The 26729-nt window shown below is 43.1% G+C and overlaps 1 protein-coding gene across 7 annotated transcripts in view; it reads left to right on the top strand.

Annotated features, from left to right (window-relative positions):
* KDM4C (lysine demethylase 4C) overlaps window positions 1–26729 on the top strand; it is a 392253-nt gene that overhangs the window by 32019 nt on the left and 333505 nt on the right. For 6 of the 7 annotated variants that reach the window (XM_075931602.1, XM_075931604.1, XM_075931605.1 and 3 more), the window contains exons 2-4: window positions 2376–2540; window positions 13121–13296; window positions 17660–17774. In XM_075931602.1, coding sequence (XP_075787717.1) covers window positions 2397–2540; window positions 13121–13296; window positions 17660–17774 — 435 coding nt within the window. In that variant the 5' untranslated portion in view covers window positions 2376–2396. The remainder of the gene's footprint in view (window positions 1–2375; window positions 2541–13120; window positions 13297–17659; window positions 17775–26729) is intronic. The other variant, XM_075931603.1, reaches the window with a different exon arrangement.

The following is a 26729-nucleotide window of genomic DNA, read 5'->3' as shown; positions in this document are numbered from 1 at the left end:
GGAAGGCAAGTGGCAGTGGGTGTGTTAGCACTCCGGGAGGCACCCCCCCAGGGGTTGTCTGTGACCGCACCCCGTCACAGTGCGGATTAGCATTTTCTCACACTTCATTTGCATAATCTCTTCCGATCTGTTTTTGCACAAAAACAAGCAGTGTGGCTGTTTTCTTTTTGTGCAAAACCCCCCTTTTGTGCAAGATCATTATACCTCCTTTTTTGAGGTATAACAATCTTGCGCAAAAGGGGGGTTTTGTGCAAAAAAGAAATGGCCACACTGCTTGTTTTTGTGCAAAAATAGATCGGAAGAGATTATGCAAATGTAGTGTGAGAAAATGCTAATCCGCGCTTCATTTGCATTGCCTCTTCTAGCAAACATCTTAGTGTAGACATAGCCAATGAGGGTGCATGTACACAGCACTCTAAATAAAATATATGCAATTTGCGCTGTGCAAATTGTGTCTTATTTTGATTTGCATTTCAAAACAACATGCTATTTTGAGACATCCCTTAACCCTCATGGAACGAGGGGTACAGGGATGCTGGAATAGTGCACCCATTATTTCAAAAAACATTTCGAATTAACGAGCGTGTTTAAAAGACACAAGGTAGCTATAAAAGACACGAGGTATCCTGAAATAGCTCCATCGTCTGGATGTACCCTGAGAGCCCTCCTTTTAGAAGTACTGCACAATTGTCTTTATGCTGCAACAGGGCAACTGCAGGGTCAGTGGCCTGCCTTTTTGTCTGTGCCCATAAGGCATGGGAAGGCCAACATGCCTTACTTACACTGAATTTCAATATTGTGTTTCTGTTTATTCATGAGAGATTCCAGTATATTACAATAGATATGTACTGCTGACGGAAGCCACACATTTAATATAGCATATTTAAAAATACTAACAAATTGGACCAAGATATTTTAATATGTAAACTGGTTTAACTGTCTCTTTCATAGTTGTGATCAATTTTATTATATTTTGAGCTAGAATTAGGATTCGGGATGTTAAATGTTGATTAATTGGTTAATCAAATATTCAATGCAGTTTGCATCAACTATTCAATTAGTCTATAAGAGCGCCTCCACCTTTGAAATGTAGCAGCAACCACAGTGCTGGTGCTGCACTTCAAAGGCGAAAGTGCTGCAGGAAAGCATGTGGCCAGCGGGGGAGGGAGGGAAGCGACTAGTTGACAAGCAAATGCTTATTGGATAGTTGGAAGGCTAATTGGATAGTTGACTAGCCATTCACATCCCTATTAGGATTACATGGCTGGTATTTACGGTGATGCTATAATATAGTATTTTTACTGAGCAAAAAGGTAATAATCTTGAATTATAACACTATTGTCCTATGCAAAAACACAGTTAGGGGAGAAAAAAAAAGGAAGGACCTACAATGAGCTGACTTGCTTATAACATTTTGATTCCTTTTCTGCTATATAAAACAAATTATCTAAAAAGTCAATAAAAGGTTGAATTAATATATTAAGTTCTGCTACAAGGTATGCAACATGCACTGGCTGCAAACACAGAAAGTATGTCTTTGATCTCACAAGTGCTCTGTATGGGTGATGGGGTCTGTACTAGTACTAGCCAATTGGAAGATTGGTGTTTGTTTCTGTAGCAGAAGCATAAAGATGTGAAAACCACATAGTACTCATGAAAGGAGTGATCACTATATCTCTGTAGGATAGGCAAGTATATATATTTTATTGTTCTTAATTAAATGCAGTAAAATAATTACTCTTATTGGTGATGAAACATGGTGGGGAGAGGACTTGTTAGTCTTTAAAGTGCTGCATGGTCCTGTCTTTTGTTTCAGCTAGACCAGACTTAACACAACTACATCTCTATTACTATTCAACATATTTCTGGTGTGATTTAGGACATGTCACTTAATCTCTCTCTGTCTCAATTTCTCATGTGTAAAATGGAAATAATGGAATTTGCTGCTTAACAGGGGTATTATGAGGTGCTTTGGTTCTATGGTGAATGGTGGGGGGAGCATACTGTGTAAATACCTAAGACTGAAAAAAATACAATGTACTGGAGATGATCCAGCCCAAGCAGATACTACTACAACATTAAAGATTAGTTTAGAAAGTATATTATTATAAAAACAAATAATGAGGGGCTACATTACACAACTGTTGCTCATGATTGGATTTTCTGTGGCAGATAATGGCTAAACAACCTAGTCCTAAAGGAATAGGAAGGAAAATGTTTAACTTTTATATTGTGTCTCGTTCTGGAAAGTAGTATTTCAAAAGCATTTGCTTCAGGTAGAAGTAGATATATTGATATTTTTTTTGAAACTTTTAACAGAAGAATTTTTCATTTTAATATACGTTATACTTACTAATCACTCATTTAATTTTTAGCAGGACTGATATTGAGCCACAATGGCAGCTGAAATCTTGGACACTCCTCCAAATCCAAGCTGCAAAATTATGACTTTTAGGCCTTCAATGGATGAATTCAGGGAGTTCAACAAATACCTAGCATATATGGAATCAAAAGGTGCTCATCGTGCTGGACTTGCAAAGGTAAACATCTTTTACATTAAAAAACAACTAAACATCTGCCTTTTGCAAAATTGATGAGTTACAAGTTTAATAATTTTTCAAATGGTGCTCCTGTGGTGTCTGTTGATATATCACTCTTCAACATCCGTTAAATGTAACATCTCATGTTGTGTATATAAAAAAGACAAAAGAAAATATATGTTCTCTTCCATATACCCACACATTTATTTTTTGCTATTATCATCATATGGAGTGGGAAAAGAAAAATCTCTATTTAAAGCGAAATTAGTGCATAGCAGAGTATTCCAAAACAGAGAATTTGTAAAATAAATGAGGGATCCAGTATTCAGAGGTAGGAGTCCACCTTACAAACATTTACAGGCATGTGTAACTTTACTGACCTGAATAATTTCACTGAAGCTAATGTATCTACTTTTGAGTGAAAAGGAGCACATCCTTAAATGTTTACAAAATGTGAGCCATCATAGGATTTCAAATTGGAATTATAATCTTCCTACCTATTGGTTAGCAAAAGTAAGACATGGTAACCATGTAAAAGCTATCATAGCATTGCCTCTTAGCTGAGCACTTGTTGATTCAGGACCAGTCAGTTTCCATTAATCAAGAGACACCCATGTCACAACTTCAGTTTGGACTAACTTATTTATTTACATGATTTATATGCTTTATCCATGCTATTTACATGAATCCTGTTATTCTTATGTAGTCTGTGGCCTGAGGCACATGGGGAGGAAACACGCAAGCATGAGCATGCAGATTAGGGATGTGAACGATTAGACAACTAGTCACTTCCCCCCACTTACTGCCTCTGTCAGAAAGAGGCAGCAAGGGTGCGGGGAAGAGAAGGAGGTGTTTCAAAGCAGCGGTGCTGCGTGGAACCCAAGGTTGGACCCCACGCTCCATGAGGCACTGCTGCTTTGAAATGCCCCATCAGCCTGGGGCCAGCTGAGAGTTCCCAGCTAGCTTGGGCTGCATGTGGCGTTTCAAATGCGGCAGTGCTGCCTGGAGCCCAGAGTTAGCAGAAGGCTCCCCCACTGACCCTGCGCTCCATGCAGCACTGCTGCTTTGAAACACTGTGGGAGCACGGGTCCAGCGGGGGGGGGGGGGGGGGAGCTGCTTGAGTCCCCCACTGACCCTGTGCTCCCCACAGTGCTTTCGCCTTTTTTCGGTGCAGCAACAACCCTATGGCTGCTGCTACACTTCAAAGGCAGAGGTGCCCTGATCAGCTAATTGAATAGTCGATGCAAACTGCATCGACTATTCCAGTAGCCAGTTAATCAACATTTAACATCCCTAATACAGATCTGGGAACCTTAGCTCAGTCATTTGGCGTAATCACCAGGAATAACTGCCTTAATCACTGAGGTTACAGCTACACTGCAACACTGTTTCAGGGAACCAGAATCCAAAATAGCAATCCTGCATCTTCTCAGCAAGTCCGTTATTTCAGAATAGAGCAGGCTTACTATTCTGACATCCCTGTAAACCTCATTCCACGAGGAGTAAACCCGCTATTCCGAAATGTGCCTATTTCAAAATTTGGTGCTATGTAGATAGTGCCAAATTATGAAATAAGCTATTTTGAAATAAGATCATAATAAGATATGCAATTTGAGCTACACAAACTGTGTATCTTATTTTGATCTACGGTGCAGTCACCAACCATATGTCGCCAACCTAGAATATTAAAAAAATCCTCAGATTGGTTTACAATGAGATTTTTATAAAGAGAAAACAATCAACTTTGGGTCTTATTTGCTTTCTGTGTTTTGAGCCATGGGGCTGCACTTGGGAAGCATTCAGAAACTTTGCAAGCACGAGTGTGTTAAACTTTTATTTTTTTAAAATGAAAATCCCAATAACTAGATTAGGCAACTAATTTGTAACAGATATTGATAAGTATGTGACACAAAAGTAGGGTTGCCCGATGGTTTCAACAAAAATATTGGACACAATCGACATTATATCATCATCTACATTACATCTTATTTAGAAAATACTGGACATTTATATTTTCTCAATTTGTTTCCCGAAAAGAAAGCTCAAATACTGGACTGTCCGGTTCAAAACCAGACACCTGGTAACCCTACATAAAAGTCCACATTGATTTTCTGTTTTCCCCACTCCTTTCTGTGCTTATTTTGTTTTGAAACAAATGGGAACCTCCTCTGTGATGGTTAGCTGCATGTACTAATCACTGCAATGGGATTGCTTTTATGTATAACATTAAGCATGTGTTTCATTGCTTTGCTGGACCAAGGCCAGAGCACACAGGGTATGTCTACGCAGCAAAGTTATTTTCAAATAACTTTTCTAGCATCTCCACAGCCAAACCGCTATTTCGAAATAAATTGGAAATAGCGGAGCGCTTATTTTGAATTTGGTAAACCTCATTCTACGAGGAATAATGCCAAATTCGAAATAGCTATTTCGAAATAATTGCTGTGTAGACACTTATTTCGAAATAGGGGGCCTCCAGCCTTCCCAGGGAGCCCTGGTGGCTTCTCCAGCCTCAACCAAGAACACTCAACTCACTCCCTTCCCCCCCCCTCCCCGGAGCCCAGAGCCGGCAGTCACTGCTCCTGACCCAGTGGCCCCAAAATATGAGCCAGCAAGCCACTGGCAGCCAGTCCTCCGCTGCGCCTCAGGAGCAGAATGCCAGCTCCCAGGAGCCTGCCAGGGCCCGGAGAAGGTGGGCGCCTTCCTGATCCAGGGTGGAGATCATGGACCTTATTCAGGTTTGGGGGGGATGCCCCCAACGTCCATGGTCTCCGGACTAGACAGAGGAACACAGCCATCTGTGGCAGGATAGCTGCCAGCCTGGCCACTAAAGGCCACATGCGAACCAAGGAGGCTCTTAGTGCTCTTCAGGGTGGAAGCTCTCCCACAGGGCCTCCTGGATACTGACAGCCCCCCTATGGACCTCCCGGATGGCAGCCTGCAGAAAGTGCAGCCAGGCTTGCAGCAACGTGTCCATGAGAAGCACCAGAGTGTCCAGGGGCGGCTCTGGCTCTATGTTGCAGAGTGTTGTGATGTACCGAATGAGGGCAACCAGAGCATGCAGAGACAAAATGCTTTGCTGTCCCTCATTGAGGTAGACAAGCAAGCAGGGAAACCTGAGAACTGGCTCTCTGGGGGAAGGGGAGGGGGGTCCGTTTAAACACAGCCCTCAGAGAGCCTCAGGCAGCAGACCCACACAATAAGTCCTGACCTGATGCCCTGCCAGAACTAGATCTGGCCAGCTTTAAATGCGATTCAGAGTCCACTCAGTGTGGATGCGCTATTTTGAAATAGCAAAACGTTATTTCGAAATGCATTTTGTATGTAGACGTGATATTTCGAAATAAGCTATTTCAAAATAACTATTTCGAAATAAGATATTTTGAAATAACACTGTAGTGTAGACATACCCTCAATGTCCAGGGGCATTATAGACTTCTCTTGGAGCCCTAAGGCCACTTAATGTTTTCCCACCATCAAAGGGTCCACATTGTGATGATTTTTCTTCCAATGTCCATGGACTGGATGCACAATTTTCTGAGGCCTTTCATTACCTCTGTTGCAGCAAAGACCCTAGGAAACAGACTTTGCATGTCTACACTAGCCCCCTAGTTCGAACTAGGGTGGCTAATGCAGGCATTCGAACTTGCATATGAAGCCCGGGATTTAAATATCCTGGGCTTCATTTGCATGTTCCCAGGCGGGCATAATTTTTAAATCCCCTTAGTTTGAACTGACTGCCCACGGCAACACACGGCAGTCAGAAGTTAATCTGAAATAAGTCCTTAGTTCAGATTAACTGTTACACCTCATTTCAGGAGGAGTAACAGTTAATCTGAACTAAGGATTTAGTTTGGATTAACTTTTGACTGCTGTGTGTCGCCGTGGGCAGTCAGTTCAAACTAAGGGGATTTAAAAATGGTGCCCGCTCGGGAACATGCACCTTAAGCCTGGGATATTTAAATCCCGGGCTTCATTTGCAAGTTCAAATGCCTACATTAGCCAGTAGGCAGTGTAGACATACCCCTAGAGCACGAAAGAGGGCTTTGAGTCCCCATCAGCCTAGAGCAAGAACAGGTATGGGCAATAAAAAAAAAAAAGGCAGGCTGCAGGGTTAGTTCTTGGCTGGCTGCCGCCGCTATGTTTATCTGTGCCTCTGGAGGTACTGGAGCATCGCAGCTCTGGTTGGCCGTGAATGGCGATTCACAGCCAATATGAGTGGTGGGAAGCAGTGTCCTGGTCTGAGACACTTCCCACTGCTTGCGTTGGCCATGAGTGCTGTGGAGTGCTCCGATACCTGTGGAGGTACAGATAAACATAGAGGTAGGGGCCTGTCAGGGACTAATCCTGTGGACTGGATCTGGCCCATGGGCCGGAATTTGCTCACCTCTGAGCAAGAAGATATTGGGTGATTGCATTCCTTGTTCAGTTCTTGGGTGGATTGATTGGGGTGGTTTTTCTGCTCAAAAATTTCTAAATAATGAAAAAATATTTTAAAAATGGAAGGTCAAACTTTTTGCCTTTCAACTGTGATTAAAACGGAACTGTTGTTTACAATACCAGTTTCTGAGATAAATCTTTAGCTAATATGCTTAAAGACATTAAATGAACGCATAAGTCACTTGCTAAAGCCTGTCAGGAGATAAGGACATTTCCCCTTTTGATTGTGCTCTAAACATAATCCTTGCTTCGCTGGGTAAATATTTTTCTCTGTGATATGTTTTACTCTGTGTTACATTTAGATTAATGTGATGTCTGATAGCAGGGTTGTGTATTTAGTAACAGTCAGTAGAGTAATACAGTGTAGTGGCTCTCAGGAGGGAGGCTGTCACATGCAGGGAGACTGCAGCCGCTGAGGTTGTAGTGCAGCTGGGGGTGTGTAACAGGAGAAAGCTAATGAGATCTGGAATTGGTGAGCTAATGTAACAAAGAAAATTAACAGATTAAAGACACCTGAGAGCAGAGTGCTTTGTTTCTGGGCTGGGCATCAGAGAGACTATCAGTAATTTATGTGACTTTCAATTCCAGGATCTTTTAGAAAGTTAGCAGTAATTGAGAGCATGCTGAGTACAAACGTTTCTTATGTCAGCTGTAAGAAAAGAGTGTTTCTGAAAAGATTAATTTTTTTTCTTTCAAGACCCACAAATTCAATATTAACTATTTTAAATTGTACACTGATATTCCCAATGGCAGTCGACTTGGTTGGTTTCTCATTTCCATTTCTACAACTGCTTCAAGGAAGGGAGTAATGATACTGCAATCCTATAATTTGGTATGGTAGTGGCCACCTGAATGGAGGTTTTCTGCATTTGAGAACACACTATACCATGGTAATGGAGAGACTGTGAGCTTTGATCACTGAGGCACATTTTGTGGTAAGACCTATGGCCTCAGGCAACAATTCTGTGTTAGTTTTTTTTTGCCCACATTCTTTCCTGCCCTCATTTACCTCCATCCAGACCTTGAATCACACTCTGGAACCATAGTAGGAAATCCTGGTGACCCATCCTATATATGACATACTAAAATATGCTTTCCTGCGTATCCAGCTGTGTTTTGAGAGACAGAGAGAGTTCTGTGCTTCTCAACATTATAATACCTCTACTGAAAACTAGAGGGACCCTGAATTGCAGGACTGACATTACTGAAGTGTCTCAGAAGGGTAGCTGTGTTAGTACTTTGAAAATAAGGAGTAGTCCTGTGGGCATCTTATAGACTAACAAATATATAATAGTATAATGAGCTTTTGTGGGCAAAACACACTTCTTCAGAAGCTCATCTGAAGAAGTGGGCTTTGCCCATGAAAGCTCATGATACTATTTTATATATATGTATATGCAGTGCTTTTGGGGGGGGCGGCGGGTAAGAAAAAAGGTGTTGGTACTCTGGGGCAAACTTGATGAGCAGCAAAAAAAAAAAAAAAAACTGTGCTGGGGCCTGAAATGAGGTTGTAGCTTCTTTAAGAGCCAAAATGCCATGCTGGGAGCTGGAAAAAAACAATGCTGCGCATCCCGAGCATGCTTCTTTCAGGAGCTGAGCCACCCCAGGGAAACAGGTACTGATATGCGCGGGAAAAATCCCATTCCTTTTCTGTGGGCTGGGAAAATAGGTGAAGATATGCTGTTCTGGGCCGTACCATCACAAAAAAAGCACTGTGTATGTGTATATGTATAATTTTGTTAGTCTATAACAGTGGTCCCCCTGCGGGCGCTGTGGTGCCTGCGGGCGCCATGGCGCCCGCCGTGGCATTTATATGTGCTTGCCTAATGACCAGGGCTGGCCTGAGCCATTCTTGCGCTCCGGGCCCCTGGTGCATGCGCTGCCCCAAAAGGTTGGGGACCACTGGTCTATAAGATGCCCACAGGACTACTCATTGTTGAAATTAACAGAGTGGGTTAAAGAAAAGAGTACGAGCAAGCCTGCTTTTCCTTCCATTTTATGTTGTCTTTTAAGTGATTATGCACATAATATATTCTAGTGTGGGTGTGGGTGTGTGTGTGTGTGTGTGTGTGTGTGTGTGTGTGTGTGTGTGTGTATACATACACACATACAATTTGATGGGGGCCACTACAAGATTTTGATAAGTGGTCAAGGGCTGCACTCTTGTATGAAGGGGATCCAGAGTCTGGGATAGAGGTTGAGTTAGGGGATGGGGGACTGGATGTGGGGTCTGAAAGGGAGTTTGTGTGAAGGAGGGGGCTGTGACCTGGGGTAGGGGATTGGAGTGCAGGGTCAGGGGAGAATGGGTGCAAGAGATGATTCTGGTCTTGGGGAGATGGGGAAAGGAATTGGAGGGAGTGCAGGATCTGGGAGCGAGTTGGGCTGTGGAAGAAGGTGGGGTGCCAGAGGCAACTCTGGCTGGGAGGTGCTTACCTAAGTGCTTCCCAGCCAGCAACCAGGCGGAACCCTCAGGCAGGCTTCTCTGCCTGCCAGCAGCCCCAGACCATTCCAAGCTGCTGGCTGCTCCATGTGGCTTTCTGCGCTGGGGCGGGGGGCAGGCTTCATGTGCTGCCCCTATTCCCAGCACAATCTCTAAGCTCCCATTGGCCAGTTTCCATCCAATAAGAGCTCAGAGATTATGCTGGGGGGCAGGAGCAGTGTGTGAAACCACCTCCTCCTCTCCTGTGCATGGAGCAGAGAGCCACAGAGAGCAGCCAGCCACTTTGAGCAGCATGGAACTGCCCCGTACCTCAGGTGCAGGCTGCAGGCCAGATTAAAAGTCTTTTAATAATTAGATTAAAAGGCTTTTAAATTAAATTTAAAATTTTAAAATAACTAACATAATTTAAAGACCCATGGGTCATATCTTGCCCACTCCTTCTCTAGTACAAGCATACCCGTTAGAATCAAGTATACTCCTGAGTTCAATTTTTGTGGTCCCTAACAAATTCTGTAGAATAACAAGCTTCTGTCTTTTGACCACCCACAGAATTTTTTCAAAGACATTCTCTCCCCAAGTTTCTTTCTCCTCTGTCATGGACTTTTGATTCTTTACCTTGACCCACTTATGCGGGTGTTCTATTTCTGGATCCCTTGATGGTCTGATCAAACATTCCTCCTGCAGAGGCATGTTTAATTTCAAATGTCAGCACTATATTATTGCTGATCATTCTATCAGATGTGATGAGGAAGTGGAGGGGAGCGGTTGTTTCAGGGAAGAAAATGCTGAGCGAATAAAGAATTTATGGTAGCGGAAGGGGAGGAGAGGAACTTGGAAAAGAAGAGATCCAAAGGTTCAATGGTGTGGTGATCCTAACTGAGCATGTTTTTCCAGTGAGTGATGCTGAATATAGGTTAGGAGAGAAATGGTACATGGTGGTAACTAAAAGTTTAATTACTAAATAAAGGCCATATTCTATCTTTGATACTTTTGCAAACTGATTATTAAAATCAGTGGGAGAGTGAAGGGAATATGCACTTCTTAAAGTCACTTATTAGCTGTTCAAAAAGGGAGATCCATACTATCATTATGTATAGGAATGAGAACTCTGCTTTCAGGAAGTGATTGATGGGAACGCAGAGTGTATGTGGGAGGAGGAATAAAGCCTGACTGTCCCTCCTTGTTTATATTTGAACACTGAGCAGCCTAAATCTATAGATCACAAAAGTAACATTTGGCTTTCTCTATGAAATGAATTTGAAGCCTGTAATTTGGAAGATGATAGTTTTGCTAAACATTTATGGAGAGGCTGCATGATCTAGTAGAAAGGGCCTTTGATTAAGTCAGGAGATTGTTAGGTTCTGTCCTCAGTTCTGCCATAGATCTGCTTATCTTAGACCTGTGTTTCCCAATTTTATTTGGCCACGGAACGCTTTTAAACTCGAAAGAATTTTGCAGAGCCTCTAATAGTCGAATATATGGAGCTGAAAAAGTAGATCACAAATAAGTAAGGATGATAATAAACAAATGCTAAACAAGGTCATGAGATCAACATTTAGTTGAATTGCACATATTTAAAAACAAAAATCACATAATATTAATTTTTTTAAAATTCATAAAATGTTATTGTAATGGAATTTTATCACAGAACCTTTATTTTCACTTTGCGGAACCCTGAGGTTCCGTGGAACACCATTTGGGAAACACTGTCTTAGATAAGTCACTTATTTTCTATCCCTGTTCTCTGTCCTTAGTTTTTGTCTGTGAGTCTATTTAGATTGGAAAGTCTCCGGAGCAGGGACTGTTCTGATGACAGTGGGAGCACATACCACAGTGAGGGTCCAATCTCAGGTGGATTCGCTAAGCATGACTGCAATATAATTAAATAAGAAGCATACTCTGTTTTGCTGGCGGAGGATGGGCACTAGGTCACTAAAATATTTTAGGCTGTGTATTGCTAAAAATAAAACACTGTTGTCCTTGAATAAAACAAAAGAATGCAAATTTTTGTTTTTAATACTCACTTTGTGGAGCCAAACCTGCAAGTTCATGCCTAATGGTCATGAAAATGGAAATCTCTATGCACACATTTGATTTTTATGCATGCATTTGTAATGCATGGGGTCTCTGCTTCCAAAGCAGTGTGTTGTATTTTTGTGTGCATATAACTTGTTAATATTTGTGTGAAAACATTAATGGAAACTACAGGACTAGACAGTTGAACATTCTTATTTCTTTAGGAGAAGGAAAAATTGGGCCTAATATTGCAATACCTATATGGCTGAAGGTCACATCAAAGCTAATTCAGAAAAAAGGAAAGAAAAGAAAAAAAAGTTGTTCAAGCACATAGGAAGTATAGGATTGTATTTTTAACTAGAAATATTAAGCATGCCTTTAACAGGAAATGGTTATCTGCTAAAACCATTTTCTTTGGTTGTTTAAATTTGTATTTCCTACATGTTCTAGGAGGTTTTGAGTGGTTTATACTGTTAACAATAGAAACTTCCCAGTCTCAGAAACACTCAGTAGGATGGGTTAGATTTAAAATTTGACCTTGTTGTTATGTGGAGACAATGAATGATCTCCAGATCTCAAATGTATTCTAAAATTCCATACCCTCACTAAGGAGTTTTATAGAGAAACAGTGATAGCCACTGTTTTTAGATAGCACTAAAATGTTTGCATTTTATAGAAACTGCCAAGGGAATAAAGATTAACTATAATTAATTTAGCAACATTGCTGATGTTAAAGCACATATTAAGAAAGAAATAGCTATCAGTGCCCTGCTTGCTGTTTGCTGGTTACAAAAACTTCCAACATTTGTAGCATATAAAGAGACAAGCTAATGGGCAAGAAGGAGCGGGGGACAGGAAGAAAAAGGAATGCGTTCAGTGTTTTAAAATTATTTATTTTTGAAAGGTTTTTTACATAAACAATGGCTACCGTAATATTTATAAAAATGGCTTGTTGACAAACTCAAAGTTAAATATAAAATATTTGGAATTTAGAAAAATTTCCATTTTAGGCTGTAATAATCTATAAAACACCTTTTTAAAAACTACCTAGTACTTTAAAATAAGCCATGTATGTGAGACCATTTGGGTGAACTCAGGTTTCTGTAAAATTCTGGAAGGCTGTGAATAGCATGGTGCATGTTTGTGAGTCATAGAAGAAGTTGGAATCAATAGGATGAATCAAAGGAACCTGAAACGAACCCCTCCCCCCCAAAAAAACCCTTTACAGTCACTTGATGTTCGTGTATACACGGATTTTGTACTCAGACTGTATTCCCAATGTAACTGCATCCACATGAGGGCTTGTAACAATTTGACTAATTTGGTTTAAAAAAAATCATGCCCCTAATCAAAATAGTTTAAATTGCAACAAAAGTTGGGCATAGAGGCTTTGTAAGTTTTACTGAATAACACAGATGGGAAGATGAAACAAGGCATTCAGCAAATAACTTTATACTTTTTTCTATTTTTAAAAATATTAAAGATGTTTCAATAATATGGTACACAGTGTTCACGGGAAAACAAGATTAAAAAAAAACTTTATTAACTCTAAATCTTTCAATCAGATCTGCTAAGTTATCTATTTTAGATTTAATGAAATGATTTGCTGCTTTATTCATTTTAAAACATTTTTGACATCAGCAGGAGCTATGCTGATTTGTGTATTGCTGCTCTGACTTTTCAGGTGATCCCACCCAAGGAGTGGAAGCCAAGAAAACATTACGACGACATTGATGATTTAGTGATTCCAGCTCCAATTCAGCAGATGGTTACTGGTCAATCAGGACTTTTCACGCAATACAACATTCAGAAAAAGCCAATGACTGTGAAAGAGTTCAGGCAACTGGCCAACAGTGACAAGTATGTATATTCAGGGTTCTGTTTGGAAAAGTGTCACTTTCCTCACTGTGATTTTTACATTTTTAGGGACTATGTGATTTTTTTTTTTTAAACATTTAAGCTTACTTACTGAAGGCCATCCTTGTCCCTCTTCTAGGACTTTGTAGGGGGCACTATTCAGTGGTTAGAATGGTCCCCAAAAATGGAGGCCATTCTCACCCCCACTGTTCTCACCCCCACATCCATTCATTCCCCTACTCCCAACTCCCAAGTCATTTTTTCCCACTCCTTACATCTGTTCTTTCCTCCATCATGTCTGCCTCCTTCATGCCCCCAAGTCAGTTTTGCCTCCATATGTTTCTTGTCCCCCCCCCCCCCCCCGCTTCACTTCTGTTCTTTATGCAGTACCTGGAATTCTTCCCGATTCCCCAAGAGGCCTGAGGGAGGGGAAGTTGCATTAAAGTCCCTCCCTGCTTTTCAGTTTGAGAGGGTGCAGAAAGGGAAGGAAGAACAGGGAATGGAAGTGTCCTGTATAAATGGGATCTTTCTGCTCTCTCCCCGCCCCTGCTGTGCGAATGCTGTTGACCCTTGAGGGGAAGGGGAAAAAACTCTTGGTGAGCAGCACCCCGGATTGGCTGCTTTTCCCCAGGAAGCAGGCAAATGGGTGAAGTAGCCGACCAGAAGGTTTTTCCTCCAAGGCAGCACTAAAAGTGTCTGGGCTCACTTTTTTTGCAAGTTTAACTTTCTATATCTATGACCGAGTACTGCATGTAAGGTGGTACGCTCTGGCATGGCGCTACCATTAGCTGTGGGCATACTGGAATAAAACAAGAGGCAGCAACTGACTCTCACATCTCTTCTCCGGCTCTCTGGCATTCTTGTATGCCACCTGCCCTTCAACAGAGCTGATGCATCTAAGCATGGAGCTGGAGCAGTGGAGGGCTGGGAGTTCTTCTCCTTTCCACCTGGCTCCTCTTCCCTTTCTTCCCCCAGGTAACATTGGATAGGGAGGAGAATAACATGGGTTTCTTGGGCTGGGGGTATAGTAGAGTCACATGGGAGGGTCATGTGCCCTCACCCCCCCCCCCTTCTTTCCCTCGTCCATACTGGCAAAAACTTTTGTTTACTTGTAGCACCGCTTATGATCCAGCCTACTTTAAACCCCGGTGATAAATGAAATCTGTTTAGATTGCTATGATCATATATTGTATATCCTAATATGCAGATGTGGGGATATAAAACAAAACATATGCATGTACAATTATAGAATATAAGGTCCATGTAGTGGTATAAAGGTTTTATTGACATAGTTCGGATTGCTCCTTTTACTTATAAATGGTGAAATAATAAGGTAACCATATATTTATATAGGTAGAACCCTGCAAATTTGTGGATATCTACTTTCTATTTGTGGTTATCCTCATCCTCAGATATGGGTGTGGATGTTTGTGGCTCATTTTTGCAGACATGGATGCAAATACAGATACAGATTTTGTATCCATACAGGGCTTTCCATATAGAATACCCCATGAATGCCAACAGAACTGTAATTCTTCATGCTCCATCATAGAAAATATTTTAGAAATATTTGTAGTTAGGTTTGTTTTATCCTTCTATTTACTAAGGCTGTACGATTTAGGAGAACTTACAAAGTCCTCTAGCATGTTACAATTCTTCTTAAATAACATTGATAAAGCTGTTCGCCACTCTGGCATTCCAAGTGCAAAAGATGGGGGTCCGCAGGAGACTTAAATAGAACCCTTTGGTAAGGTATTTTAAAACTCCCCAAGATCACAGATTCCCTGACCTTGGATTGGTATTCCTGCCACCACTCAAATGAAAAAAACCCTTTTGAGAATCCAGGGAATTTCTTCCTGTTGGGTACCCTCAAGTTCGTTAACTTTTCTTCTGGAGAGAGCTTTTAAAAACTGATTTTTCTTAATAGTTGGCCTTGCAGTTTTAGGCATACACACAGAATCGCCTTTCTTCTAGGACACAGGAATCAGATCACAGTCTTTAAAAAGGTGATTTTTACTAGCAAAACAAAGAAAATGTACTTTGTGAAAAATTACTTGGTTTCTTGGTGTTACAGAGCGACTGAAAGAGAGATTAAAACACTGAGTATTTCTTCCTGGGGATTCAGTTTGGAGAATTACAGTGTAAGGAAGTGTGCTCATCACAGAGAAGTCCAACAAATCCTAAATTAAAGAACATAAAAACGGCCATTTTGGGTCAAACAGTGGCCAATGCCACATGCCCCAGAGGGAGTGAATAGAACAGGGAATCTTCAAGCAATCTCTCTCCTGTCACCCGTTCACAGGCTCTGACAGAGGCTAGGGACACCATTCCTACCTGTTTTGACTAAGTAGTATTGAAAGAAAATAACCTGATCCCATCTGACTAAACATTCCATTTTCTATTTACACTTTTGTGGTTCCACGATTTTGTTCTTCTCTCATCATTCCTGGATACTCTCTGGGACCCACTGTCTATGGTTATTAACCCTCACAGGCAATTTATTTAACTGAATGACTGGTATGTCCAGAAAAGGGTGGTATTTCCTCATTCATCATAAACAAAATAGTGAAAGCTCCTAACCTTTCTTTGGAGAAGATTTTCCCTGTCTTCAAAGAAGTCAGATGTTTCTGTAGAGAATAGGTTCTTTTTTCAGGGTTTGTTTCTGAGAGACTAATTGCTGTCCCCTTCATTTCGGAAGCTGAAGGGCTCTAGTCTGAGTGATAAACTGCTTTTAAGAGAAAGGTTACTCATGGATTGCTGGGTCCAACTCCTGTTTGTAGAGAGATAAAACGTTCATGTACTTCCATGTTTTCTTCCAAGCGGTCTAAACAGAAAGAGCTTGTAGTGTTGATCTGGAACTCATTTCCCCTCTCCCAAGCTGTTGCTTTATGAAAGCAAATTTCCGTTTTTAAAGATTTTTCTGAATAAGGGAGTCCTGTGGCCAGACACCCTGAGAAGCATGCTCCCCCTTGTGGGAAGTTAGAAGAGTCTTCTCATGTCACAGAAAAGGATGTAAAAAGGCCCCTATGTAGCTGAGACAAGGAAAGGGATAAAGACAAGATCCTACAAAGATTTCTGCCACCTGGCAGAACTGTTGCACTTCTCCCAAAAAGCTTTATCTGGGACAATGAGAAAGGAAAACAAGATTCACAGGCACACTGGGATTTCTCTGTTTCTGGCCAGGACTACTACTAGGGACATAAAATCCTTACAAAATCTGTAATTGATCAAAAGTCTAACGGTTACATGGCTAAATGTTTTACCTGGGCGGGTAGGGAGGCTAGAGTACTGTAGGGGTCCCCCTAACTCTGGGACCCCAACTGCCAGTTCTGTGTGATGGGCTGTTAGATGTTGGTGGGGTCCTGGCTGCTGATCCTGTGTTGTGGTCTCCCGGCCACCAGAGAGGTCCCAGCTGCCGGCAGGGTCCCAGTGGCTGGCCCAGTGCTGGTAGCTGGCCCCACGCTGCAGGCTCTGCTGTCGAGAGCATCCTTGTGGCCGTCACTACAGGCTTCCAGCAGCCGTGGCCAACCCCGCATCACAGGCTCTTCTATTGGTAGCATCCTGCCACATGTGGGGCCCCAGCTACAGTCTTTAATCCTTTTGATCCTTTCTCAGGGTCATGGGTGCCAGCTCCTCTCTTGGGACACGAGCAGCGTTTAACCGTTAAGCTGATGCTTTCTGTTATCAGTTAGCTGGTTAAACTCTTACATTCGTCCCTACAAACTGGCCGAAAACTTGCCTTTTGGACCTGTTAAGGATCATTTTCAGGACCGCCTTCTTTTCCAAACCAGCAGGTGTGTGCACTGTTCTTGGTGTCTATGCTTCTACAGTAGAGAGGTAGGAACAAGAAACTGGTGACTACATTGCCTGTTAAGAGCAGAGCCTCTTTGCCACCTAATGAATAGTGGTATGCTAAAATGAAGCACAAGGTAGTGAAGAGAGACCGTGGGGACCACCAACTAGTAGTGTAGTGGCTCTTCCAAGAGCCTAGGGTGATAACAATTACACTTAAAGGCCTAAAACTCAAACCAGACCTGAGAAGTTCCTTCCATCTGTTGAGAAAGGAACAAAATATCCTGGTTAGCACAAGACCCATAATAACATCAATACTGTGTGAGAAATCACCCAGTGTTACTTTGATAGCATTTCTACTGTGAAACCTGTGAATGTGGGACTGCTGAATATGTTAAAGGACCAAGAAGTCTGAAACTGGTATATTTGTCTAAAAGTGTTGGTCTGCAAAATCAAGTATAGAGTACTTCATGAATGTGGCTTTTAGGAGACTTCCAAACCATGAACGTGAAAGAACAACTTGTTCATTGAGGTCCTCTGAAACTTTTCCTTTAATTTCATTCTCCTTCTGCAGATACTGCACGCCAAGATATATAGATTATGAAGATTTGGAGCGTAAATACTGGAAGAATTTAACCTTTGTGGCACCGATCTATGGAGCAGATATCAACGGAAGCATTTATGATGAAGTATGTCTGAGTTTATACAGGTTATTCTTTCCTTCTCAACCCTGGCCCAAAAGGTTAGTTAGTGTTGCACTCTTCTACTGCAGCTGAGAACCAGGTATCCCTTGAAAATTCTCTCTCCAGATCCCTACTTTTGAGTTGCACAAGACCTTAGTATGATGATGATCAGACCCTCTTGGAAAGCAGTATGGCCCCTTACGGAGTTGAACACCTGAAAGTGGTTTCTATAGTATCATGGGCCCAACAACCTTTACCTAAGTGTTTCTGGCACCTGTAAGACCTTACCACAGCAGCACATTTTTTTGGGATAAATTGGGTATCTGGTTTTAAAAGTATAGACCTTTATTTTTGTTTGTTTGTGCCTTTTCAGCTCTGTTACACATTTCCAACCACCTCGGTGGTTTTTGTTGTTGGTTCTGCTCAGTGTTGTTGGTTCTCTCAGTGATTGGGATTGTGTTCATTCAAATCTAAATCTCTCTAATTGATAGTCCATCAGATTGGGAGAAAAGATCAGGTTGTAAATGTTGGCCACGTGTGTATGTCTGATGTGTCTGTAACATGGACACTCCCTTAAAAAGTGTTCTGCATCTGCATGATTCTGCGCTTTGCCTTCATCAAGTATGAGTGTTAACTGAAATTCCTTCTCTGTGAGGAGGTATCAGAAATCACTTGAACTAGTCCTCCTGCACATCAGTGCTAAAGAAAATTTATTTCCTGTGGATGGTTTGTTGCTCCTTGATTTTGACTCTTCCTGAGATACGTGTGGTGCTTTAGACCCAGTATTGGACTTAGAACCCTTATGAATTCACACTTCATTGTTCTAGACTTGCTGATCCCTCTTGTGTCTTTCTCTTCTTGGCTCTGAGTTGCATGGATACGCTCACCGTGTTACCTCAGATGTGATCTGAGGAAAGGGAGTGGATTGAGGGTAGTTAAGGTCAACTTCGATTTCATCAGGAATGGGATCAGAAGGTTATCTCAAAGTCTCTTGGACTTGTGAGGTTCCTAACAGGTTTAGGATTGACTCTAGGGGTGCATCTACACTGCATCATTTTTCCAGAATAATGGCTGTTATTCCAGAAAAACAATAGTAGCGTCCATACAGCAATTGAAAATCGAAATAACGGAGGGTTTTCCGACATTGGTAAACCCCATTCCATGAGGAATAACGCCTCTTCCGAAAAAGAGTGTGTGTGGATGATCCACTGCTGCTATGTCGAAATAGCTCTTCCCCTGGGCCATTCTAAAGTTATTCCTCCCCAGTGTCTACTGGGGCACGAAATTGAGATAGTGCGTCCACATTAGGGGAGCCAGCCTTGGACTAAGTTTGAGGCTTCCCTGTAACGTGGACACTCTATTTTGAAATAAGCTTTTCCGGAAGATTTCTTCCAGAATAGCTTATTCGGAAAGAAGCTTGCAGTGTAGACTTTACCCTAGGTCTGAGAAAACTGCGTGAGTAAGATCATTCTCTTCTGAGAGAACTACATACAGACCCCCTGATATCATTCTACCTTTTGGACCTCTCCAGTTTTTGAGGTTCCTTTTTTTTAACCATCTCAGGCTTTATTCTACCTCTGTGCTTCTCTTGTGAACAAAGTTTACAGTTTTAAGTTACATTCTTCAGCTTTTGGGGGAACCCCTGCCTCCAGTCTTAAATAGCTTAATATTGCCAACTACTTCTGTTTAGCAGGTTAGTTGCAATACTGTTTACACAGCTGGACAGATCTCCAGCTGCATAGAAATGCCCTTTGAGTTACTACTTCTGACATATAGCGGAGAAAGGAAAATTTTTAAGGGAAGTAGGATTTTGTTGATTGTTGACACAAGTGACTATGGGTAATAAGCAGGGCTCGCCAAGTGGCGGCGAGCCCCACTCGCCAGCCGCACAGTTCTGCGCTCTGCGCATGCGCAGAATGCTCTGCACCGGCTCTTCTGGGTGAAATACCCATCTGCATTGATTTTGCTTCTTAGAGAACCCATCCAAGAAACTGTATAATATCCTAAGGGAGTTGTTAAGCAATTAGGCCATCAAAAAAGAGAAGCCCCCCAAAAAATATATCGTAGGAATACAGGCAGTCCCCGGGTTACGTACAAGATAGGGACTGTAGGTTTGTTCTTAAGTTGAATCTGTATGTAAGTCGGAACTGGCGTCAGCCGCTGCTGAAACTGATCAGTTTCACCCGCGGCTGAATCTGGATGCCAGTTCTGACTTACATACTGATTCAACTTAAGAACCCCAGGCGTCCCCAAGTCAGCTGCTGTTGAAACTGATCAGCGGCTGATTCCAAGAAGCCTGGGGCAGAGCAACTCTGCCTCGGGTTTCCTGAAGTCAGCCGCTGGTCAGTTTCAGCAGCGGCTGACTTGGGGACGCCTGGGGCAGAGCAGCTGGGGTGCTGCTGGGTTGCTCCAGTAGCGCAGCTCCTCGGCGCTACTGGACCAACCCAGCAGCACCCCAGCTGCTCTGCCCCAGGCGTCCTGATTCAGCCGCTGCTGAAACTGACCAGCAGCGGCTGAATCAGGACTCCTGGGGCAGAGTAGCTGGGGTGCTGCCGGGTTGGTCCGGAGCGGCGCTGCGGGACCAACCCTGCAGTCCCCAGCTGCTCTACCCCAGGGGTAGGCAAGAAAAGCCTGGTCTGCTGGGGGGGGGGGCACTAGCTGCACCCCCTCCCCCTCAGCAGACTAGGGAGATGGGGGGTGGCGGGACCGCCCAAGTCCTCCACGGCTTTGCTCCGTCTCCCTGGTCTGCTGACCTGGGAGACGTGGAGCAAAGCCGCAGAGCACGTGGGCAGCGGGACAGTCCAGGTGCGCCGCGGCTGTCCCACTGCTGGCGTGCTCCGAGGCTTTGTTCCCCATCTCCCTGGTCTGCCCCGGGCTTCCTGGAATCAGCCTCTGATCAGTTTCAACAGGCTGAATCTGGATGCCAGTTCCGACTTACATACAGATTCAACTTAAGAACCCAGGCGTCCCCAAGTCAGCTGCTGCTGAAACTGATCAGTGGCTGATTCCAGGAAGCCTGGGGCAGAGCAACTCTGCCTCGGGCTTCCTGTAGTCAGCACTGGTCAGTTTCAGCAGCGGCTGACTTGGGGACATCTGGGGCAGAGCAGCTGGGGTGCTGCTGGGTTGCTCCAGTAGCGCCGCTCCTCGGCGCTACTGAACCAACCCACCAGCACCCCAGCTGCTCTGCCCCAGGCATCCTGATTCAGCCGCTGCTGAAACTGACCAGCAGCGGCTGAATCAGGACGCCTGGGGCAGAGTAGCTGTGGTGCTGCCGGGTTGGTCCAGTAGCGCCCAGAGCGGTGCTGCGGGACTAACCGGCAGCGCCCCAGCTGCTCTACCACAGGCGTCCGGAGAAAAGCCTGGTCTACTGGGGGGGGGGGGCGTACTAGCTGCGCCCCCCACCCCAGCAGACCAGGGAGACACGGGCGGGGGACCGAGATGCACTGCGGTCCCGCCGCCCGGGTCCTCCGCGGCTTTGCTCCGCGTCTCCCTCTCCAGCAGACCAGGGAGATGGGGAGCATTGCCGCGGAGCACACCGGCCGCGGGACAGCCGCGTTGCGTCTGGGCTGTCCGCAGCCCGCGTGCTCCCCGGCTTTGTTCCCCGTCTCCCTGGTCTGGGGAGACGTGGAGCAAAGCTGCGGAGCACGCGGGCAGCGGACAGCTCAGACGCGCCGCGGCTGTCCCGCTGCTGGTGTCTTCAGAGGCTTTGCTTCCCGTCTCCCTGGTCAGCTGGTCTCCAGCAGACCAGGGAGACGGGCAGCAAACCCCGTTCGTAACTGCGGATCCCACGTAAGTCGGATCTGCGTAACTCTGGGATTGCCTGTATTTAAGTCTCTGAAAGCTATTAATCATCAGTGTAAGATCTTTGTATCCACAGTGGTCCATCTCATGGAGAAAGCAGTGTGTATAAACCCCAATATGTATGCATGTTGTTTAAAAAAACTGGTTTTGAAAGTTAGGGTAGCAGCACTAGATCTGGGAGGGCTTTGATAAGAGAGCTCTTTAGACACATAAAGAGTTTGCTGTTCTCTGGACAGCAAGAGATGCTTACAATTTGACCAAAAGGGGACCGAGGGGGGGGGGGGGGAGCGGTTTAAAACGTTAGAGGCTTTCATTTTTCTTGGGGTTTAAAAAAATCTCTAACTGAACTGGGATTGTTTTTTGTAGTTTACTTTGAGAACTGTGACTATTATATGAACCCAAAATTTCCTATCCCAATGAGCTGTGCTCTCCTTAGGCTTCAAAGAATTAATAGAAAGGGAGAGACCAGAAGACCAAAGAGGAGTTGAGAATTATGATAACACTGATGTAGAATTGGTGGAGACAGTTAGTGGGAAGACAGTAAATGAGGAGATGATTAGGAGTGGGGGCCAGTGACAAGGGAGGAGAACACATAGAATAGCAACATGTGGAATAAAAGCGATATCATTAAAAAAAAAAAAAAGCAAGAGGAGGGAGGAGTGGACAAAGGAATGGATACAGGAAAAAAGAGGGGAGAGAGTAGGGGCCCACACAAAGGCTGTGTCTAGACTGGCCAATTTTTCCGGAAAATCAGCTGCTTTTGCGGAAAAGCTTGCCAGCTGTCTACACTGGCCCCTTGAATTGCCGCAAAAGCACTGACTTTCTACTGTAAGAAATCAGTGCTTCTTGTGGAAATACTATTCTGCTCTCATTCAGGCAAAAGTCCCTTTTGCGCAAAGCTTTTGCACAAAAGGGCCAGTGTAGACAGCTCAGATTTGTTTTCCGCAAAAAAGCCCCGATCGCGAAAATGGCTATCGGGGCTTTTTTTGCGGAAAAGCGTGTCTAGATTGGCACGGACGCTTTTCCGCAAAAGCACTTTTTGCGGAAAAGCGTCCATGCCAATCTAGACGCTCTTTTCCGAAAATGCTTTTAACTGAAAACTTTTCCGTTAAAAGCATTTCCGGAAAATCATGCCAATTGTGTATGTATGGGGACATTGATGCCAGGACAAGGCACAAGGCAATCTGGAGGAAAATGAGGAGTGATGCCTGGCACCAAGTTATTGCTGGGAGTAGGTTCTACCTGGAAAAAGATGGGGAATCATTAATAAAAATTTAAATGACTTCTTGAGACAGAACTTTTATTTTCCAAATTACTCTTTGCCCACCAGATGGTGCTCTTAAGCAACTAATGTGCTGAGAGCCATGCTAGGGGAGAAACCGTTTGACTAGATTTAAATTCCAGAGAGTGCTTTTGTGTGTTTGTCCAGTTTAGAGAGTTTTATTTATGCAGAAAGAATGGTTGTAGCATTGCTACCTACAATTGTGGGAAAACCATGAAAGGAAGGGGAATGATGTAATTATTTTCTCATAACAAACCATTTGTGATGATGGAAACAAATGTTTGTATTTTGTAAAGTTAGCAAAATTATTGCAGACAACATGCTGTGAGCAATGAATTAACATAATACAATAAGGCAAATATCTCCTAGCATTTCCATTTAGAAAAAAAAAGCCAGCCGAAGGTACATACACTAATTTATGGATTTAGTGTTGCATCTCTGCATTATTGATGTTTCCATGTCTTCTAAGCAGGCACTCAGATATTCAAAATGAATGGCAAAAGCTGCAGCAATACAGGTCCTTGCCCTTTTGTTTATGAAACAAACAAACAAATAAAAACAGTTGCCATCTAGCTGTCTGGTTTTGAATAGGAGTTGTCTGATTTACACAATAGCTTTATTAATAGAAAGTGAAAGTCATCTGAGAAGCATTGTACACCCTTGATTTTAACTTTTAAAATTTAATTAGAAACTGGCAATGTGATTTGTAGTTCTGAAATTCAGGGCCTTGCTAGTGTTATGGGAGAAAGCAATTGAATTGACACTGTAATGTACGAACAAATGTTGTTTTTCCCCCTCTTTTAACTCAAAGGATAATGAGGGTTTGGAAGAAGGAACACAGCTGTAAAATCTTTGTTACATGAAATAAAAAGTACAAAATAGAACAAAGCTATAAACACATGTTTTGAGTTCTGGCAACCAACATAAATGAAACAAACTTTGTTCTTGTGATTTATTATTTTACCAGAACCCTTTGAATTAGGGATGTAAAATCTATGCTAATCAGTGAATTGGTTAAACCTTGGGTTTAAGTGGTGAACTGATTAAGTGGGGTAACCTGGCAGCCCAAGCATGATGTGCCGGCCTGTTTCTGCTCCTGCCTCCCCCCCTCCCCCCGTCCCATGTGCGGGGCTCCTTCATTGGCCTCCCTTTCCCACATGGAGGGGGTGTGGCTTCTGACCTGTTAAGGGTGAACTGGTTACCCATTTGTATCCCTACTTTGAATGTATTTATAGTGTTGGATTTCATGGTTAACAGTCTCTGTTTTAATGAGGAATCCTGTGGCACCTTAGGTTATGTCTACACACAGTTTTTATTTCGGGAGAAGGATGCAAATAGTGCTGTGCATTTGCCTACTTCCTCCGTTGTTTTTTTCCCCGGAAGCTCTTCCGGTATTTACCAATGTCTACACGTGGCCAAATTTAAAAAATAAACCCCTATCTTGAAAGACCCCTGTAAACCTCATTGTAGGAGGAATAAGGGTTTTTTAAAATAGGGGTTTATTTCAAAATTTGGCCGTGTGTAGATGCTGGTAAATAGTGGAAGAGCGTTTTCTGAAAAAAACCCCCAGTGGAAGTATGCAAATGCGCAGCACTATTTGCATCCTTCTCCTGAAATAAAAACTGTCAGTAGACATACCCTTAGAAATAAACAGATATATTAGGGCATAAGCTTTTGTGGGTAAAATCCATTTCTTCTGATGTGGTGGTAAAGGGTGTTTTTAAGTTCCTGATGAATGTTAAGATGTTAGTTTTCCATGGTCTTGAAAATCCTGAAGGATTGTGGCATTGTGGTAAAAGGATACGGGATCAGTTTGTGTCAGCACAGGCAATCATAGTGTTGGGCTTGATTGAGGATTCCAGTGACAAACTGCATTGCAATGTTCAGTTGGACATCATCAAACTGAGTATGGCTACCTCTGGTCCATACTGGAGCATAGTATTCAACTATGGAGTACATGAGGGCCTTCACTTGATATCTGTGACATTGAGGCAGCTTTTGCTTGCCAGTTTTCCTCCCAGTTTTTGCTTGCCAGTTTGTGGACCACTTGCTTGCTTCATATTGGCAGCTACCTTCCTGGGATCATGTCATGCAGTGTGGCCACAGAAGGTCACTTTTAGGATGACCTTAGCATTACTGTTACGAAGAAGGAATGCAGTGACTGTTGTTTTGTGAGGATTTTGCTTGAGCCTACATTTCTGGAACTATTCCTTCCTGGTGTTTAGGTCTCTATTCAAGGTGGATTCTATGTCACTGAAAGTGGCTGCTTGAATTACCAAGGCCAGATCGTCTGCATATGCCAATTTGCATGACTTTGTTGGAGCCACATTGCTTGTGTAAACATTGAAAGGCATTGGTGTGAGTACTTAGCTGTGGGGCAGTCCATTGTTGAGGAACTGGGGTAAACGGACTTTTCTGTGCAAGTGCGCACATAGCCGCCTATTGCTCAGCATCATCCATAGCAGGCATAGTGTTTTGTACTAGGGGGTGATCCCTGTGGGATTCAGCATTAAGCCTTAATCCAGACTGCACCAATCTTAAAGTTCCTCTGGGATCTGGCCTCAGTCTAAAAAAGAGCAGGAGCAGGCTTTTGATTGATCTGTAGAAAGGAGAAGCAAAGAATGGTATCCTACCAATAATGTTAATTATGTTTTAGAAAAACAAAATGAATGGACATTAATTTCACATGGGAATTCCTATTTTATTCTCAAGGAAAGCTACAGAAAAATCTCCTGAATCTACTTTAAATCTTGAACAAAACCTTTTATTTAGCTATTGAAAGCGACAGTATTCTTTGCTCCATGAGAAAGAAGAGTCAATTTTTCCAGGACTGTGAGTTTTCAAACCTTTGCTAGATTTGAAATCAAGCTTTCCCATTCCACCACCACATTGTATTGACAGCTGATTCAAATGTTATTAACGGAGTCATGTGAATGCTGGAGAGCAGTTAACGGTAATGAACAGAGCGTATAAAGTAGAGCTTACTTTGGTATACCACAAGTTATTCAGGGGTGTGGAAAAGCCACCTTCTTGGATGATGGAAGTTACATCAAACAGAGCACCAGTGTGGACAGTGCTATGTTGATCAGAGAAGTTCTCCTGTTGACATAAGTTTCATAGGATGAAGTTTAATAAGGGCAAATGCAAAGTACTCCACGTAGGAAGGAACAATCAGTTTCACACATACAGAATGGGAAGGAGCTTCAGAGGATAGCCAAGTTAGTCTGTTACATGGAAAAAACAAACAAATGGTCTGGTAGCACTTTATAGACTAACAAAACATGTAGATGGTATCATGAGCTTTTGTGGGCACAGCCCACTTCTTCAGATGACCGGTCTTAATGGGCTTAAACTGCAGCAAGGGAGGTTTAGGTTGGACATTAGGGAAAAACTTTCTGTGAGGGTGGTTAAACACTGGAATAAATTGTGGAATCTCATCACTGGAGATATTTAAGAGCAGGTTGAATAGACATCGATCAGGGATGATCTAGACAGTGCATGGTCCTGCCGTGTGGGCAGGGGACTGGACTTGATGATCTCTGGAGGTCTTCTCCAGTTCTAGTATTCTATGATTCTGTGATGCTACAACTATTGCTTCTTGGGGAGATGGAGTAATTATGCTAAAGGACAGGGCTCGACAAACTGCGACGAAATCTACCTGCCAGTCCCGCACCGTCTATGCACCAGACCCGCACTGCACATGCATGTGCTGCTGGTGAATGGGGTGACCGGCTGAAATCTGCTCGCCACGGGCGAGTAGATACATGGATTTGTCGAGCCCTGCTAATGGGAGAGCTCTCTGCTGTTGGCATGTAGAATCTGCACTAGCAGTGTTACAGCAGTGCAGCTACATCATTATAGTTGTGCTGCTGTAGGTA

The sequence above is a fragment of the Pelodiscus sinensis genome, chromosome 6 (genome assembly GCF_049634645.1).
Source record: "Pelodiscus sinensis isolate JC-2024 chromosome 6, ASM4963464v1, whole genome shotgun sequence".
NCBI lineage: Eukaryota > Metazoa > Chordata > Testudines > Trionychidae > Pelodiscus > Pelodiscus sinensis.
The sequence above is the reverse complement of the archived record's forward strand: the minus strand, read 5'-3'. Positions and strand labels throughout refer to the sequence as shown.